The sequence below is a fragment of the Ambystoma mexicanum genome, chromosome 6p (assembly GCF_040938575.1).
Source record: "Ambystoma mexicanum isolate Mex_15411 chromosome 6p, UKY_AmexF1_1, whole genome shotgun sequence".
Classification (NCBI taxonomy): Eukaryota; Metazoa; Chordata; class Amphibia; order Caudata; family Ambystomatidae; genus Ambystoma; species Ambystoma mexicanum.
The window spans coordinates 973,822,560-973,838,999 of record NC_090935.1 but is presented as its reverse complement, the minus strand read 5'-3'; the positions used below and the strand labels follow the sequence as shown (position 1 = coordinate 973,838,999).

At 44.9% G+C, this 16,440-nt stretch overlaps 1 protein-coding gene across 3 annotated transcripts in view; it reads right to left on the bottom strand.

Annotated features, from left to right (window-relative positions):
* Positions 1-16,440, bottom strand: part of CSNK1G3 (casein kinase 1 gamma 3) — a 1,399,476-nt gene that overhangs the window by 393,297 nt on the left and 989,739 nt on the right. For all 3 annotated transcript variants that reach the window (XM_069625586.1, XM_069625585.1, XM_069625587.1), the window contains one exon: positions 1,378-1,526. In XM_069625586.1, coding sequence (XP_069481687.1) covers positions 1,378-1,526 — 149 coding nt within the window. The remainder of the gene's footprint in view (positions 1-1,377; positions 1,527-16,440) is intronic.

Below are 16,440 nucleotides of genomic sequence, written 5' to 3'. Positions count from 1 at the left end.
AGCCTGTATCTGTACTGAAAGCCAAGAGAACTCATTATAATTTTTAATTTGAAGGTGTTGAACTAGGGGAAGGGACCCTCAAGACATTTGTTGTAACTGTGATATACTTCGGGAAAGGAACCCTGAGATCTTTTGTGCGGAATTACTTTCAACTTGTGGAAAAGGCTTTAATACAAGCCAAGAAGCTGGAAAAGGCTCAGAACTTTGTTTTCAACACTATTTCTTTGGCTGCTGACATCCCTACACATTACTTATCTTTAGATGTGAATACAAGCATAGGTTTTAGATACAGAGTTGAGTTGAACCCCAGGACACAGATTATCCTTAGTTTCTTTAGGTAGGGAAATTCCACCTTGACACAGGGCATGTTAAACCTAGTAGTAGTACTACTAGCTAAACCTCGCATTTTGTGGAGCACTTTAAATTAATTGAAAAAAAAGCCATGCGAGACACTAATAGCCCAATTCAATATAAAGAACTTAAGCCATCTTTCAGATTCAAAGGTCTAAATATCTGTATTCCTAAATAAGGACATATTTTATGCAGCACTTTTGGAAATTATTTAATTCTGCACCTTGGTCTTGTGTTCTTTCACTTCAATGTCAGTGTTTGAAATAACAAATAAAATCAGCATTTCCTTCAATGTATTTTGGAATGTTCTTTTATTGGGGGCTACAATTTGCCAGAAATTGATCCCTAATGATAAAACACCTACATTTCTGACTAAAGTTTAGTGCCTATCTGCCATTTACATACAATTAAATTACTTAAGAAATGAAACAGACTAGATAAATAAAGTGTAAAACCGACCACAACAATTGTAATGGTTTCTAAAAGACAATTTGATAAAAGTTACTGAAAGAGTGACAATTCGTGTCTTAAAGGAGGGTTTAGACGCTGAGATAACAAATCTAAAGCCTTGCTATAGAGCTAGAGTGTGGTCTTGAATCCTTCCTTGCAGGACAGATCTGAAATGTTCCGTTCTGTACTGAGAAAGAATTGTTTAGATGATGAAGAGATGGAAATAGAGAGAAAATATGTTCTTTTGTTTTTAAAGGTTTGTATAAACCAATAAAAAATTAAAATAAAAAGTTACAATTCAACACAAGATATGCAGTTTTTGTTTTGATTTTACCTTGGTCCTGTTAAGACAAAATCTCATCTAAATAATACTGTATGTCAACTGAATCATAATGAAGAGGAACCCAAAACCTCTCTTCAATATCAATGCAATTCTTCTAACTTGTCCATATGCTTGACGCAGGCTACAGACATTCATAAAAAAAGGATCCACACTTTATTTTTAGTATTGAGCATAAAAACATTATGCCACGAATCTAAACAAAGTGCAGCAAAAAATAACTTCATTTAACTTACCAGCTGTTTGCCACTCCAGTCATATTCATAATCAAACATGTAGCCATTCCGATCAAACAGGTCTGTGAAGAGCTTTCTCAAGTATTCATAATCTGGCTTCTCAAAGAAATCTAACCTTCTTACATAGCGCAGATACGTAGCCATCTCCTCTATAAAAGAAAGGTTATTTTCATCAGGCCAATGCACCAAACTTGCATATGCTTTAAATTAATGTTATTTGCAATATGTTCCAGACATTCTGTAGCAGGATTTTGCAACTACTGCTCATCGAAAAAGCTTCAAAATATTCCAACTTCTGCTGACATGTTGGCAGAGTGATAACATCGACCATGAAATTAACGCCCACACACAAGCAGAATAAGTTTAATTTGAGAGGGGAAAATATATATATATATTGACCAATGGTATCTTACATTCAATGCCATCACGGTTTACAGCAAACATTTCAACAGTGATGCAATCCATTGTGCTTCTAATTTCTTTATATCGTTTTAGTGGGACTAAACCTTCCACTCTAGTGTACTGAAATACTGGCAACATTTTTTATGCATGTATATGATTTACATTTCTTTTACTGGCATATGTTCATATTATTACATTATATAAGCTTTGTTATCAGCAGTCTCAATGAGTTTGAAAGTGGCTGGGTACAATTATACAGTCACAGCAAAGAGTAAAAGTTAATCATAGTGACAACTTTATTTCAAGTGTACAGTCCTATTTCCTCCATGAAACACTGACATGGCACAAAAGATACTGCAGGCAGGCTCCTAACCCCCAGTACTCTAACAGTGTATATATGTCACTCACTCTTGCATTGTTATCTATTTTAACAGTGAGGAAAGCTTCAACAACAAACATGCATGGGCTGAGTGTGCTGTCCCTTGGCTGGGTATCTTACATTAGTAAATGAATAGCAATGGCAATGTTTTAGCGAGGCATTGGGGGAGTATTATGCTGCAGGGGACATCAAAGGATTATGCCAGCATCTCATGAAGGGTTCAACAATATTTAATTGTTTAAATTAACAGCAATATAACAGCAGCTCTTCATACCCCTCCTATCCTGCTCACCTTCGCTCAAACACTCTCCCTGGAACGCCCGCACGGATGATCTCAGGTGGTTCAATGGAGTCCAGTTTGAGAGCAGGGTGGGTGGCATTAGTATCATTGGGGAACAGGGAAACAGGTCAGCAGATATTGGAAAATAAACAGGTAATAGAATGCAGGAGCACTCATAACAGCATCTACATCCAACATAACAGAAGAACCATGAGAGCCATTATGAACCCCGAATTCCACCGGGCTGCCAAAATGGTTCCATTCAAACACATCACAGCAGCTCTCTTTTTTTCAAACACCACCGCCTGACGTTTGAGCCACACTCCCAAAGTCTCCCTGAACAACCATTGTCTAAGAATACTCGGATCCACCCTTTTGCACGTGCCTCTGAAGTCTCCTGTTAACCTCACTTCCAGGTATTCTGGTACACTTGCGACAATTGAGACTATCATACCAAGCTTTGGCCCAAGTACATAAGTCACGTATCCTGCTCCCCACCCTCTCAGCATCTGGGTTTGTCATGAACTGTCCCATCCATTCAGGACATAGGGCAGTGTTGGGTTTGCATTTTCTGAGGGTTTCAAACGTTGTCTCACCAATGGTGGAAAGTGGCTCCATCCTATTCTGGAACCCCTGCTCCTGGAGCGCCCAGATCCAATCACCCCCAGTACTTACTGCAATCCTGATGACATCCATTAGTGTGCAGTTGAGTTGTGAAACACACCCATTCCCTTTGTAATGGTAAAGGCGGTGGTGACATGCTCAATACCATGGTTTTCAATAAAAATACTCCCATATCCTGGATATTAGTTGGCGACCATAGTTCGACTTGTGCAAAAAACCCTTCTGCCAAAACAGCAAAATGGAATGATGCTGCAAGAGCCAACACCCTTCAATCTGCACATCTCTGGTTATTTCGAAAGGAAGTCTACCACAGCAAGGATGAAAGTCTTGTGCCCAACTAAAGTGAAAGGACTCCAACTGGTCCAAGGAAATCTCCTTCCATGGGGCGTTGCGTGGTTCGGGGACAGTCACAAGGGGCATCTTGGTCCACAGCAAATTCAGTACATTCAACAATAGTCCTGTCAAACACCACATCCATGCCTTGCCACCAAAGATCTGTGCAAATGGGCTCCTGGGTTTTGATGAACCCAATGTCCCAAAGCAACTACATTATCACACTTATTCTCAGGTACAACTATTATATATCCCCTGCAGGTGTACTCCCTTGGAAGGGCAATTCATCCTTCAGTCTCCTCAAGTCCTAGATCGCCGGCTCATATGTACCATGGAGCCACCCTTGCACTGCAAACTCCTTGGCCTTGTAATAAGTATCATCTCTCCTGCATGCTTGGTGCAACTCATCTTTTACAACACAGAAACCAGCAACATCTCCTTTCCATTTGCGAAGAGGATTCCGAAACAAGATGTCAGTCACCACATTTTACTTCCATTTACATGCTCAACACAAAAGATCACCCTTGCAAGGATAGCAATCCACGCAACAATGCTTCTAGGAACTCCATCGCTTTTCTATTAAATATAGTCCTCAACGGATTGTGGTTAAGTCTGATTATAAATGAGCTTCAATGCAGATATGGCTTGAACTTCCCCAATGCCCAAACACAGGCTATGGATTCCCATTGTATGACAGTTTCTGGCTTCTGGTTTCTAGATGCAAAGGCGACTGTGTTTTACCTCTCTGCCATTATTCTGCATCAGCACGCCCCACTGCAGTTTCAATTGTATACCTATAGACTACTGTGCTCCAGTCCTGCATGAAACCCTTGAGTCTTTGATAACTCATATTTGATCATAAATTCAGTGGACAACGTAAATGGATTTCCTTTCTTTGAGAGGACACTGGTCACCCCTGTCTCGTCTGACATCGTCTTGAGAAAATTGCCATAAAATTCTATTAGACCAAGAAGAGATGCCAATTTAGCCTTACTTTTGGGTACTGTCATGCCCATGCAAGCTTCCACCATGTCATATTTCCGACAAATACCTTGTAAGGACAGTTCATGACCTAGATAATCAACTTTGTTTTGTTGAAACTTGCATTTCTCAAACTATTGTGACACCTGCACTGCCCAAAATTATTGCCACCTCTCAATTTTGAATCAAGTTCAATTTTGCTCCCTACCATTCCAAAATGGAATCCTTGTAGAATTGGACACTCTTAATCATCAAATCAATTTGTGCAAAATCTTCTGAATTGCACTTGACGCCGACACCAGCCCAAAGGGCATTTGTTTGCATCAGAATAGGCCAAAAGGATTGATGAATCATATGAGGGACAAACTGGGGATGAAGGCGTACTTGGTTGTGCACAGACTTCAGGTCCACGAGGGAGAACTTCTCGGCACCCACATGATCAGCTCTGAAATCTTTTGGAGCAGGAATCTCTCCCCCGATTACATTTTGATTCAGTTCCCACAAGTCAATGCATAATCTTACCGCTTCATCCTCCTTCACAAATATTACTGCAGGAATGACCAACTCAGCAGTTTCAGCCAGCTCTATGAAGTCCTAATCTTTCAGTTTCCGCAATTCCATTTCTAGGTCAGCCTTCAAGGCTAATGGAACCGTTTTTACCTTGGCAAACACCGGCTGAGTATACCTCTTTAGTTTCATTCTACAGATGAAGCCTACGAGACAATTTCCTTTGAGGAAGTGTCTCATCCATTCTCCAAGTTGGCATCCACCACCAACACCTGAACTGTATGATTGGGGTCTAGCTCGATGAGCAACTCAACTCAGTCGTTCCAAGACAGAAATTACCTCTATTACTCAACACACAGACTGTGCTCATAGCATTCAGTTCTCCAAATGCAAGAACTGCTGCAAATTCACCTAAGGTGTCCATGGGGACTTCACCACAGGCATGTGCCTGAATTTTAGATTCCTTCAGTGTACAACATTCAAATCGATTCCTCTATGTGTGTGCACCGATTAGGGAGCAATTTGTGTCACTGTCCACCAGAACATCTGCGTCTACCCCCATCAATTGTAACAAGTGTGTGCTGGCTCTTCTTCTTAGTGGTGCCTCTTAACAAACTGACAGTATATATCACTTCATCTTCTTCTGGAATAAGTGTGGATGAAACAGCAGAGACCTTTTGCCCGGACTTGAAGCCATACTTAACGTGTTTGCAGCACCTGGCTTCCTACCATAATGTCTGCAAGTAATGTGGACTGGGAGGCATTCTCTGTCAATTTGCATAGTGAGGGGATACCAAAGGGTAAAAATCTTATGCGGCCACGGCTAAGGGTTTCCTCGTTCCAATTGGACAAACCTCTGAGTAATCTTTAACTTGGTGTGAACCATATGTTTGTGAGTTGCCTTTTGCTCTTTGGCAACCATGCTCTTTTTGGCATCCAAATTTGGTACATCCCCATTTAAATCTTTCAGACACATTTCTGTGTTTCAACCATCTTGGCTATCTCAATGGCCTTGCCAAGTGTGGGGTCTTTTTCTTGACACAGTTCCTACCTGATGTTATCATTGATGCATTTGATCATGAGTTGGCTACAAATGTGTTCCTTTTGACAATGGCCAAATTTACAATTGGTGGCCAAGCCTTGTAGAATAGTAACCAACTCCTCAATGGTCTCTCCTTTTTTTTACTCCAAGTGATACAAGGTTTTTGTTCTAATTGACTCCATAAGGTTTGTCCGGCTTGACTATACTGGCCCCAATGAGTTCAGCAGCTATTCTACATTGGATACTGAAGGGTCTGGTAACTGCTTAAGTTTGGCTTGCCCAGTATGGTCCAGGCACTGGAATATAAGTGCCTCTCTTCTTTCAGAGTAGTTAGAACCATATACTGCATGAGTACTTTAATAAAATCCCTCTTTTCAGTTCTTCCAGTTTAAGGGTTTGCTAGGAGAGGGCAAGAAAAGCCATGGACCAGATATGTCGGCCGTGGTTAGCATAACCATATCTGAACTGGTGCTTACAGAGAATACGCTTATGAAGAGAACATGGAATGCCACATTATTCATAAAGCATTAGGTTATATTTGCCGGTCATACTGAAGCACTGCAACAGATCCAGGATTCTTGTGTTGTAAGCTACCAAATGTGAAACTCAGTCTTCATTTTGTGTCTGAAGCAAAGTGACTGCTGACAGCACGGAGCAATATTTACAGTGTTGGCATGTACGTACAGTGTGTCCAGTTCAACTATGCAAGTGATTGCTTCTTGTGCATTCGATCCTTGAGCATCGCCCCTCACCTCATCAATGTGACAGATTTGTACACAGTTGCATTGCTTGGCACCCCTTGTGTCACTAGGCAGGCCTTACTTCCTTGCAGTAGGTCTTGATCTGTGATCCCCATGCAGAGCCATTTCCATGTCACTGATTGTCTCTCAGCAGAAGCTGTTGCTGCCCTGGATCACAGGAGCACTTTCAAAGCTGAACCCCATTTATGGCTTCCAAGAACATCTCGCTCATCTGTGCAGCCCTCAGGGAAGATCGATGGGGCGAGAATCGAGCATGCATCGGTTTCTCACTGGAGCTGCTGTGTTTCTCTGATCAATATTAGTATAGTGCAGGGAACATGAAATGGTTAGGTTAGCATCTATTGAAGGTTTTAACTGTATTTAATAGCGGTTTGGGGGTAACAGTGATAGAACAGCAGCTCTGCACACCCTCTTTCAACCTCTCTATCTGAAATGTCCATAATGATGACTTCATAAGGTTGCATGGAGTCTGCTTGAGTAACAAGTTGTGAACAGATGGGTCAGGGAAGGAAGGACACATGAAAGGAGGGTGAGGGTGAGGGGGAAGGGGAAGTGGCACAAGTAGAATGAGGATTAAGCAGAAAGGGGTTGGCAGATATTGGAAAATAAGTGGAGATGAAAAGGAAGAACAGTCTTAAGGTGAGACGGTACTGACAAAACCTAATTAAAACTTAGAGAATAAGATTGTATTAACAGGGCCGGCAAGTGGACGGCATGGAAGGAAGGAGATAATGAGCTTGGAGTATATTAGTCACTACAGTGAGTAGCTTTTACCTACTCAGACTGGTATTCCTTCTTCCTCCATACTTATGAGAAGGGTACAAAGCAACATACAGGACATGTTAACATGTCAATGGCAAAATATGTGCTATAAACTTGACAAAGCACTTAATTAAAAATATATTTCTAAGTATCCAACCAAACTGGACAACTGCCCTCAAACTGGTATCGAGAGAACAGTGTTTGCAAAAGGCATGAGAAATAGCCCACCACAGCAGATTTCCCAATGGGACATGTCTCTGAAAGGCTCCTACGCATGCCTTTGTGTCCGACTATCTCAGCATTAATGCTTTTAGGAGGTGGAACTTTGCCATATTGGCAAGCCTCCAAAATACCTGAAATAAGCCCCCTCGCTATGGCAAGACATACATCCTTTGTGAGATCCAGGGTCAATTTGAGTACTCTGCTTACATTTAGGTTGTGCAGAATGCTTTCAGCCTCTGAGACAAGGTTGGGGGGGGGGGCGGGGAAGATATATCGCGGGTGGCAGCTGGAGCCCCAGGAAGTTACTTCCTCATAGTTTGCCCGCTGGCCACACCGCCTTTAAAGAAAACATATCGACTACAAGAAAGATGTCCATCAGTCAATTGCGGAGACTGGGCGGAAAAAGACCCAGTCATCCAGACATGGGAACATTTGGATTTCAGCCCTTGGCAGGAGGGAATTTCATCCATGAAATTGGTGAAGACACATGGGAACTGGTACAACTGAAAGGGAGTGCCTCGTATTGATAGCGAATCCAAATCTATAGACCGAACAAGCTCACTCTTATACCAAATTCATCAGAAAATTGATGAGACATGGTGCTAGCAACCACTGAGAATTTTGAAGCAAGAAAACCTACGTATTTGATTCTTTATTAAAGGGAAGGCCGCACATATTTCATAGAGTAGATACTACAGTTGTTCCAATTGGTATTTCTGGATTTTTCCATTAACATGACTGCTGGACCGCATCTATCCAGTAGAGCCACCATTCCTTTGCGACACCCAAAGAAATCATCATGAATTTTCATGCAAACACTATGAAGGAGAACCTTCTAAGCCTTGCATGCAAAGGGCATCTTTTCACACCAGGTCAGAAACTGCTGATTGTCCAAAGAAACCTCCGTCCATCCAGTGACAAATGAGCTCAGTGTAGCCAGAGTAGAATACAGGCTAACCTTCCTCTATGGACTGGTTTTCACAAAGGAATCCAAACAGGCTGAATGTACCAATGTGGATGATGCGGCCAAGTTTATTGGAGTTTATCTAAATGCTATGTCTGAACTTCCACACAACGTTGGCAGGCAATTTCCTATTGGTGGAAAATAAGCTAAGAACTTAGGATCATTGCCAAATTCTATTATATTTTTGGTTGAGATGGACTTTGCACTCCACTTGATGGGTGAAACCTGGTTGGTTGGTAGGTTTGTGGATTCTGTGTCTGCTGCACAGTAAGTTGTATTGCCTGTATTCATTTGAAGAGTTGCAAACGTGGGACTGACACAAACCGGAGCAGCTCTTAAATACACAAGAATTAAAGTGAATCATTTGCCAAATTTGGTCTTTCTATCCTGGTTGATTATGTCTTGTTCTTGGTTCTAACCCTATAGGTAGCGTGCATTTTCGGTTTTTGAGTCCTTTTTAAAAATAATTTGAATACAGTATTATTAGTGTGGGTTGGAGGGTTCGGCAGTGATGTGGAGCAAAGGGGAATCTCTGTACGAACCAGCCAGCAAATGACAATTTCACTCTCAAAATTGCATCATAGCATCTTAATTTTGTTGTACATTCAAACCACTTGCACACATTCCAGGGGGCTTAATTCCCTCAAAACAAGTTGCCTCATACAACTGCTATGAAAAGTAAAGGCAGAGATTATGGGTCTGATTCACAGAAGCGTTTTATAATGGTGCAATCCCATTGGAAAACTGATTTTCTGAATTAGGCCCTATGTATATGCAAGAAACATCTTGTATGTCAGGAAATCATCAGGATGCACTCTTTGGGGTTTCCCTAACCAATTCTTTGCCAGTGCTATGGAGAAAAGGGGCATGGAGAGCATCATTGGATGAGCTACTCAATTCTCCCTCATTGATAGCAAAGCAGATAGAGAAGGTAGATAATGGTTCCTGGGGAGGGGCAGGGGTTACATTAGTAAATAGTTAAGACTGCAACCCCCCCCCCCCCTATACCAGGTGGATAGAGGGCACTCATGAAATTCAAAACTAGAAAGAAAAAGATTATACCTTATAATCATCAGATTGAAAACTGGAATCCCTCCTTCTGGCCTTGGGTAAACCCCACCGCAACTCAGAAGGTTCACAACCGGGGGAACACATTACATTATAAGATGCCCTAGATCCCACAAATAAATCGGCTGGTACCTGTTTTGGTCAGATACATAAATTAACAAATATTTGCATCTGTTTAATTTTAGTCATCAGCCTCAATTACCACATACAGAATTTTCTTGGTATTTCGAATGACCGTATTGCTAGGCTGCAAAGTCCTCTTTGGAAGTTTGAACAGCACTCTGACAAAAGGAGACTCATCCTCAGCTTTAATATAGTAGCACCAGCTTCCTGTCAGAGCACATTAAAATTAAAGGCCCTCTGTATAATGTGCATAGTGCTAATTTCCAGAAAAGCCCAATCTTTCTTTCCAATTAATTAATGAAATGTCTTCCAAATTGCAGTCCAAGGTCAGAATAACTCAACAAGGTTATTTTCACCTAAAATGTGTCCACAAAAATGGGAAGACCAATCCTCCTCTCTGCAGGTTGTCGCTTTATGTAATTCCTTTCATATGGCATTAAGAAAAAAACCAGACCATCTACATTTTAGAAAAAACTTAAAACATACCTTTTTCTGACATCTTAATCTTTAGACGTTTAATCTTCATTGGATAACAAGAGCAGTATGTACTGCTTAACCTATAGTCATGGTGCCTTATGGGAAACAAGTTTTCGCTCAACAGATAATTTTAAACAAAACTATGCATCGAACAAGGAGCTAAAGGCTCTTTTTGACCATATTTTACGGTAACTAGAAAGTAGTGGTCTAGTTCATATCACTCGTGGGAAATTTCAATTTAAAGATGAATGTAGAGGCGTGGCTTGAGCAGCCATGGAGTAGGACGTGCTTCCTGTGTAGCTCCGGAGGATCCGACAGATGATCCGTGAAAACTACCTTTGAAAGTGCGCCACTGGTTCCAGAATTGATCACACACGCACGGGAATATATGCTCTACTCATTGTTTAACCCTTTAAGTGCCATGGGTATTTCTCCCCAGTGCCAGAGCCTTTTTTGGTGATTTTGGTATGTGGCCATTCAATGGCTTGTAACTTTTTTGTTACATGAGATATCTCGGCCAAATTTGGCTCCTTTTCTTCCCACATGTAGGCGGTCGTAACGCCACCCAGGAATCCCAGGTTGCTGTAGGGGGGTGAGAGAAAATAAGGAAAATGTGCGAAAATTTTGGGTTTTTTCAAAAAATGCCAATAAAATGATGCACAAAGAAGCCAGTGGTTTTTTCCTTGTAAGAGCTAGGAACAAATGGTTTGCTGTGCTGAGTTCCCCAATGTGTTGGCTTTCAGGAACAGGTTGAGTGGAAATGGAAAAAAATTATTTTGATGGGGATATCAACCGTTTTGTGAGAGGTAGGCGATTTTTGCCATTTTTGCCAATTGGACATGCATGGACGGAATGGAAGAAAAGGGCAGGAAAGCCAAATTGGAGGACAGAAAGGCATATATTTCTGAAAAGTAGACAAAATTCCAAGTTTAGGAAGGGGTGATTTGTATAGGTCAGGCAACAACTAGGTAGGGGAAACTGCAATCGAATGGGGGAAAAGCGGGAAAATGACTGAAAAAAAAGGTATGTGTTGGACATGGTTGGCTTGGTACGGCAATGGCTTCTATGAATTTTGAGAAAAGCAATGCTCCGCTACATTCCCCCGACTCTTGCAGTTAGGAGAGCATACCATTTTTGTAGTGTTTGTACAAAACAAGCAATACCACAAGCCAAACACTGAGCCATGGTACACAGGAGTTTTACGCTCACGGTCTGACCAGACGCACTTAGCATGTGTAAATTGGGAAAACCAATGTGGTGAGGAACGGCAGCCATACATTTTTTGAAAGAGCACAGGCAGACCTTTTCAAGGGTAGGTGACTTGTGCAGGTTACAAAAGTGTATGGTGGCTAAAGCAGCGACTAAATGTAGGTCACATTTGGGAAAAGAAAGGGTTGTGAGACAAAGGGCTCCAGCAAATGGGTCAAAACGTTATGAAAACCACACAAACACAACACATGGCCTACCGTCCCGCGTTCCCACAGGTGTCCCGATGAAAACGGTACCTCACATGTGTGGGTGCACCTACCTGGCCGCCAAGGGGAAAGCCCAAAACACAAGTAACCCCAAGTCTGTTTTCACACCGGAAATGTCACACTCTCCCATCATACAGATATGGGCCTCGGGTGTCCAAGCCACCAAGGAAAACAGGGAACCCCATGCATTTCCGGAAAGAGGACACCCGTGGGAATCCGCAGAGGTATGATATGCCCAAATCGCCCCAGAATTTATTACCCAGACACCCCCGCAAAGTCCGAAATGTGGGAAAAAATACGCATTTTCCTCACATTTCGCTCGACTCACCCATCGAAACACGCCCCCAACAACACATGGCCTACCGTCCCGCGTTCCCACAGGTGTCCCGATGAAAACGGTACCTCACATGTGTGGGTGCACCTACCTGGCCGCCAAGGGGAAAGCCTAAAACACAAGTAACCCCAAGTCTGTTTTCAGAGGGAAAACTCAGACATTCTGCCGACCGGCACAAGGTACAGATATGGGCCTCGGGTGTCCAAGCCACCGAGGAAAACAGGGAACCCCATGCATTTCCGAAAAGAGGACACCCGTGGGAATCCGCAGAGGTATGATATGCCCAAATTGCCCCAGAATTTATTACCCAGACACCCCTGCAAAGTCCGAAATGTGGGGAAAAAAACGCTTTTTCCGCACATTTCGCTCGACGCACCCATCGAAACACGCCCCCAACAACACATGGCCTACCGTCACGCGTTCCCACAGGTGTCCCGATGAAAACGGTACCTCACATGTGTGGGTGCACCTACCTGGCCGCCAAGGGGAAAGCCTAAAACACAAGTAACCCCAAGTCTGTTTTCACACCGGAAATGTCACACTCTCACATCATACAGATATGGGCCTCGGGTGTCCAAGCCACCAAGGAAAACAGGGAACCCCATGCATTTCCGGAAAGAGGACACCCGTGGGAATCCGCAGAGGTATGATATGCCCAAATCGCCCCAGAATTTATTACCCAGACACCCCCGCAAAGTCCGAAATGTGGGAAAAAATACGCATTTTCCTCACATTTCGCTCGACTCACCCATCGAAACACGCCCCCAACAACACATGGCCTACCGTCCCGCGTTCCCACAGGTGTCCCGATGAAAACGGTACCTCACATGTGTGGGTGCACCTACCTGGCCGCCAAGGGGAAAGCCTAAAACACAAGTAACCCCAAGTCTGTTTTCAGAGGGAAAACTCAGACATTCTGCCGACCGGCACAAGGTACAGATATGGGCCTCGGGTGTCCAAGCCACCGAGGAAAACAGGGAACCCCATGCATTTCCGAAAAGAGGACACCCGTGGGAATCCGCAGAGGTATGATATGCCCAAATTGCCCCAGAATTTATTACCCAGACACCCCTGCAAAGTCCGAAATGTGGGGAAAAAAACGCTTTTTCCGCACATTTCGCTCGACGCACCCATCGAAACACGCCCCCCACAACACATGGCCTACCGTCACGCGTTCCCACAGGTGTCCCGATGAAAACGGTACCTCACATGTGTGGGTGCACCTACCTGGCCGCCAAGGGGAAAGCCTAAAACACAAGTAACCCCAAGTCTGTTTTCACACCGGAAATGTCACACTCTCACATCATACAGATATGGGCCTCGGGTGTCCAAGCCACCAAGGAAAACAGGGAACCCCATGCATTTCCGGAAAGAGGACACCCGTGGGAATCCGCAGAGGTATGATATGCCCAAATCGCCCCAGAATTTATTACCCAGACACCCCCGCAAAGTCCGAAATGTGGGAAAAAATACGCATTTTCCTCACATTTCGCTCGACTCACCCATCGAAACACGCCTCCAACAACACATGGCCTACCGTCCCGCGTTCCCACAGGTGTCCCGATGAAAACGGTACCTCATATGTCTGGGTGCACCTACCTGGCCGCCAAGGGGAAAGCCTAAAACACAAGTAACCCCAAGTCTGTTTTCAGAGGGAAAACTCAGACATTCTGCCGACCGGCACAATGTACAGATATGGGCCTCGGGTGTCCAAGCCACCGAGGAAAACAGGGAACCCCATGCATTTCCGAAAAGAGGACACCCGTGGGAATCCGCAGAGGTATGATATGCCCAAATTGCCCCAGAATTTATTACCCAGACACCCCTGCAAAGTCCGAAATGTGGGGAAAAAAACACTTTTTCCGCACATTTCGCTCGACGCACCCATCGAAACATGCCCCCAACAACACATGGCCTACCGTCACGCGTTCCCACAGGTGTCCCGATGAAAACGGTACCTCACATGTGTGGGTGCACCTACCTGGCCGCCAAGGGGAAAGCCTAAAACACAAGTAACCCCAAGTCTGTTTTCACACCGGAAATGTCACACTCTCACATCATACAGATATGGGCCTCGGGTGTCCAAGCCACCAAGGAAAACAGGGAACCCCATGCATTTCCGGAAAGAGGACACCCGTGGGAATCCGCAGAGGTATGATATGCCCAAATCGCCCCAGAATTTATTACCCAGACACCCCCGCAAAGTCCGAAATGTGGGAAAAAATACGCATTTTCCTCACATTTCGCTCGACTCACCCATCGAAACACGCCCCCCACAACACATGGCCTACCGTCCCGCGTTCCCACAGGTGTCCCGATGAAAACGGTACCTCACATGTGTGGGTGCACCTACCTGGCCGCCAAGGGGAAAGCCTAAAACACAAGTAACCCCAAGTCTGTTTTCAGAGGGAAAACTCAGACATTCTGCCGACCGGCACAATGTACAGATATGGGCCTCGGGTGTCCAAGCCACCGAGGAAAACAGGGAAACCCATGCATTTCCGAAAAGAGGACACCCGTGGGAATCCGCAGAGGTATGATATGCCCAAATCGCCCCAGAATTTATTACCCAGACACCCCCGCAAAGTCCGAAATGTGGGAAAAAATACGCATTTTCCTCACATTTCGCTCGACTCACCCATCGAAACACGCCCCCAACAACACATGGCCTACCGTCCCGCGTTCCCACAGGTGTCCCGATGAAAACGGTACCTCACATGTGTGGGTGCACCTACCTGGCCGCCAAGGGGAAAGCCTAAAACACAAGTAACCCCAAGTCTGTTTTCAGAGGGAAAACTCAGACATTCTGCCGACCGGCACAAGGTACAGATATGGGCCTCGGGTGTCCAAGCCACCGAGGAAAACAGGGAACCCCATGCATTTCCGAAAAGAGGACACCCGTGGGAATCCGCAGAGGTATGATATGCCCAAATTGCCCCAGAATTTATTACCCAGACACCCCTGCAAAGTCCGAAATGTGGGGAAAAAAACGCTTTTTCCGCACATTTCGCTCGACGCACCCATCGAAACACGCCCCCCACAACACATGGCCTACCGTCACGCGTTCCCACAGGTGTCCCGATGAAAACGGTACCTCACATGTGTGGGTGCACCTACCTGGCCGCCAAGGGGAAAGCCTAAAACACAAGTAACCCCAAGTCTGTTTTCACACCGGAAATGTCACACTCTCACATCATACAGATATGGGCCTCGGGTGTCCAAGCCACCAAGGAAAACAGGGAACCCCATGCATTTCCGGAAAGAGGACACCCGTGGGAATCCGCAGAGGTATGATATGCCCAAATCGCCCCAGAATTTATTACCCAGACACCCCCGCAAAGTCCGAAATGTGGGAAAAAATACGCATTTTCCTCACATTTCGCTCGACTCACCCATCGAAACACGCCCCCAACAACACATGGCCTACCGTCCCGCGTTCCCACAGGTGTCCCGATGAAAACGGTACCTCACATGTGTGGGTGCACCTACCTGGCCGCCAAGGGGAAAGCCTAAAACACAAGTAACCCCAAGTCTGTTGTCCATTCTGCCGACCGGCGCAACTTACAGATATGGGCCTCGGGTGTCCAAGCCAGCGAGGAAAACAGGGAACCCCATGCATTTTCGAAAAGAGGACACCCGTGGGAATCCGCAGAGGTGTGATTTGCGCCCATCGCCCCAGATTTTTTTACCCAGACAGCCCTGCAAAGTCGGAAATGTGGGGAAAAAAACGCTTTTTCCGCACATTTCGCTCGCCGCACCCATCGAAACACGCCCCCCACAACACATGGCCTACCGTCCCGCGTTCCCACAGGTGTCGCGATGAAAACGGTACCTCACATGTGTGGGTGCACCTACCTGGCCGCCAAGGGGAAAGCCTAAAACACAAGTAACCCCAAGTCTGTTGTCAGAGGGAAATCTCAGACATTCTGCCGACCGGCGCAACTTACAGATATGGGCCTCGGGTGTCCAAGCCACCGAGGGAAACAGGGAACCCCATGCATTTTCGAAAAGAGGACACCCGTGGGAATCCGCAGAGGTGTGATTTGCGCCCATCGCCCCAGATTTTTTTACCCAGACAGCCCTGCAAAGTCGGAAATGTGGGGGAAAAAACGCTTTTCCCGCACATTTCGCTCGCCGCACCCATCGAAACGCGCCCCCCACAACACATGGCCTACCGTCCCGCGTTCCCACAGGTGTCCCGATGAAAACGGTACCTCACATGTGTGGGTGCACCTACCTGGCCGCCAAGGGGAAAGCCTAAAACACAAGTAACCCCAAGTCTGTTGTCAGAGGGAAATCTCAGACATTCTGCCGACCGGCGCAACTTAC